The 3,540-nt window shown below is 37.3% G+C and overlaps 1 protein-coding gene across 1 annotated transcript in view; it reads left to right on the top strand.

Annotated features, from left to right (window-relative positions):
* The window catches only part of LOC102855954 (coiled-coil and C2 domain-containing protein 2A-like), a 43,814-nt gene that overhangs the window by 3,906 nt on the left and 36,368 nt on the right, over positions 1-3,540 (top strand). Inside the window, exons 3-4 of the mRNA XM_006880208.1 lie at positions 529-605; positions 2,152-2,232. Coding sequence (XP_006880270.1) covers positions 529-605; positions 2,152-2,232 — 158 coding nt within the window. The remainder of the gene's footprint in view (positions 1-528; positions 606-2,151; positions 2,233-3,540) is intronic.

The raw sequence follows: 3,540 nt of genomic DNA, 5'->3' as shown, positions 1-3,540 counted from the left end.
CGATAAAAATAATGCCCTAAAATATAATACTTTTAGACTATTCTCTCCCCCATAGACTTCAATGCCGTAAACATATTTCATCCAGTTTTTCTCAGACTTCTTTGTCTTCTTTCAGATACCTCTCTTTCCAGCTTCAACAAAGTTGAAACCAATGGGTTTTGCTTTTTTGGTATATTTCACAGAACAATCTTTGTAGCAGATGAATATTCCCCTGACTTCCTAAAAAGATAAAGGTGAAAGTTTGCTTATCTGAGCTTCCTTTTTAGCTGACAACAAAGAGACTCTGGATAGTAGTTGAGGAAACAGCAAAAGAAGGTGACAAGGCTAGGGGGAAAGCTACAAGAAACAAAAGTCAAGCCTGACTAGGTATGACAGGATTTAGTCCAAATGGAGAACTGGTCTTCAATTCTAAAGGCTCTTGGGACAATGATCTAGTCTTTGTACTTGTCCTGATGCTTAGAAATGCATGCAGTTTAGATGTTTAATAAGTCTCTTTGCTATTTAATTGTAAAAAGTGCTTCCTAATAGATTTAGCTACAGAAGAGAAGCAGGACTTAATGGGCACATTGAGAGGCAAAGTAAGAGAAAAACTGAAAAATGCTAAGGTAATACTTTCTTCTTTTTTTTATTTTTATTTTCTATTGATTTGCTTATAAACTGTATATACATTGTGTTTCACACTGTTCTTCATTCACGTTGTAGTTCATACAATCATTGCCATTCGTTATGTTTTATAAAATGAATCACCATTGAACTATGCCTACCCTTACCCCGTCTTCTCAGGATCTTTCCAATTTCCTTCACCCCCTCCCTCCACCCACCAAATTGTGCAAGTCTGTGATTTCATCCCTACCCTTCCTCACCCCTCTGCTCCCACTCCTTCCCCCCTTGGATCCTGATACATGGTTTACTAGTTATCCTTCTATTTTTACAATAATGATCTTATGTAGTATTTGTTCTTATGAGAATGAATTCGTTCACTCAGCATAATTCTCTCCAGTCTCTCCCACGTTATGTAGTATTTTTTTAAATTGGTGCTCCAGAATGTTGGATGGTATTCTGCTATGTGAATGTGCCACCATTTCTCAATCCATTTTGTTATGATTGGACATTTGTATTCTCTTTTTTCTGTACCATTTTCTAATTTACTGTTTAAGTAAGATAAATAGTATAATAAATGTTTCTTTGTTAAGGAGCTAAAATTCAGGCTTAATTTAGCCTCTTAGGTCCAAAAAACTTCAAGTTCTTTCCCATGGTGACCCCTCCCCCCCGTAACTTTCCTGTGACCCAAACCCAAAGCTAAGAAAAATTATCTGTTCATAGAAATTATGTGTCATCTGAAAAGTATATATACATATATTTCTTTAAAGAAAAGCACTCAGAAGGCTTACTTTTTACCTACTTTGGAAAAAAAGAAATATTAGCATAATTTTATTATGTATGTAAACATAAATACTTATATAAAGATTTAACTCTCAATACCATTTACTTATGTTGTGTTTCAGAGTATGCAAGGTGAAAAGTCTTCAACTCGGCTGCTCTTTGATAATAACATATATCAATGGTGTAAGGTGAATAACTTTTTAAGCTAATATGGCAGTTAAATTATAGATACGAATAGTCTATAAGATAAATTTTTTTCCCTAGTCACATCTTTGCCACCTAATGAGTCGTAATTTTTATTGTAGTATAAATTCATCTCCCATCTCTCCTTTAAAACTATTTCCTCCACATTTTAGTCAAACTGAGTATCAATGCTGTGAATACTCAGAATAGACTGAGAAACAAGTTTGAGCAGATGGAGATTTGGATCCTACTTTATTCAGATTTTTATCATGGTTGCCAGAACAGTCAAACAAACAGCTTAGGAACCAACCAGATCCAGTGTTGTCAAGTCTCTTCCCACTCATAACAGCTCTGCATTGAGTTTCTGAGGTTGTGCATTTTCATGAAAAGAGATTTCCCATCTTTTCCCCCCTCAGAGCTGCTGCTTGAACCAAATCGACTCAAAGTTAAATGAAACTTGATATTATCTGTGCTGCTTCTTATTTATTAACATATGTAACAGAATAACTTCATACCCTATACCAAAATAATGCCATTTATAAGCAGAAAAAGTCCAATATTGGTTTACTATTGTTTACTCAACAGACAAGTGTCTCATTGGATGAAGGTCTTTCATTTTTCATCTTAAATGGGGAAGAAAACTCACATGGCCAAACTTCGGATCAAGTTTTAGAGACGGTTGGATTTTTTTTTCTTTTCCTTACCCTCAGGAAAACTAACGATCGAAAGACCAAGAATCAAATATTTGATAGTAGTTAAGTTTTATTATTAGGCCTTACTTTTTTGAATTGAAGTTATTTATGAATAATAATACCTTACATTTATTGAGTGCTTCCACATACTCAAGGAGGTGCTAAAAGTGTATAGATTGTATCATTCAGCCCTTATAATAATTCTTTGCGGGAAGCACTGGTGGGTTAGTGGCAAGTAGTTGCTCTTCAATCCCGGAGGCATGCGGTTCAGATCCACCAGCTGTTCCTCTGGAGAAGGATGAGCAGCGGTCTCCTCCCATACAGTTAACTGCCTCTGAAATCCACCAGAGGGTCACCTGTGGTTCAGTCCCAACTTGACAGTACACAGTCATAAAAACGTTACTGCTGAAGAAACTAAAGTTTCAAAAGTAAACATTGATGAAGTAGGGAATTGAACTTGGGCTGTAGCTTCCAACACCTGTGTTTTCTTTTTCTTTTCTTTTGTCTACCCTTCTCTTCATGTGTTCTATCCACATTATAGTCTATATAATTTTTTTGCCACCCATAGATTCCCCATTCTCTAGCCATCCCACTCCAATCTCAGACCTTTTCCATTTCCATTTCCTATCAGTTCATCCCAGTCAGTCTCACTCCTCATTCCTCACATCCTCCACCTCCCTTATTCCCAGGCCCCTCTTTCTTATCTCCTCCCATGAGTCTCACTGGTGTCCTCATCTGTTCCTGTCCCTCTATACTTTGACCAGTTCTTCCGCACCTTCAAATCTCTGACCCTTCCTCTATCCAGTTTCTTCTGTTCTTAGTTGTGTTGTTATGTACCTTCGAGTCAAAACTGACTCATAGCAGACCCTCCAGCACATTTCCAGAGGCTGCAAATTGCATGGGAGGACATTTCCCAACTTTCTTATTCATCTGCCATACTTTGGACATGATGCAAGGAGGGACCAGTTCTTAGGGACATCATGCTTGAGAGGGTGGAGCGTGACAGCGCAGGAGAGGAAGACCTTCGATGAGATGGATTGATTCTGTGACTCAGGTAATGGGGGTAGATGTGTCAGAGACAATGAGATTGGCACAGGATAAGGTCAGGGTTTAGGGCTGTTGTACATAAGGTCACTATGAGTCTCAGGCGACTCGACAGCACATAACAGCAACAACTTATTAAAATGGATAGACTATTGTTCTTTTGCTTAATTCTGATAGTTTTCTATTTTACTCAAAATAATTGCCTAAATAAGCAATTGCCTCTTTTTTTTTTTTTTTT

Source organism: Elephantulus edwardii, unplaced genomic scaffold, assembly GCF_000299155.1.
Source record: "Elephantulus edwardii isolate Elephantulus edwardi_28Jun2011 unplaced genomic scaffold, EleEdw1.0 scaffold00006, whole genome shotgun sequence".
NCBI classification, from domain to species: Eukaryota; Metazoa; Chordata; class Mammalia; order Macroscelidea; family Macroscelididae; genus Elephantulus; species Elephantulus edwardii.
This window is presented reverse-complemented; position numbering and strand designations above follow the sequence as displayed.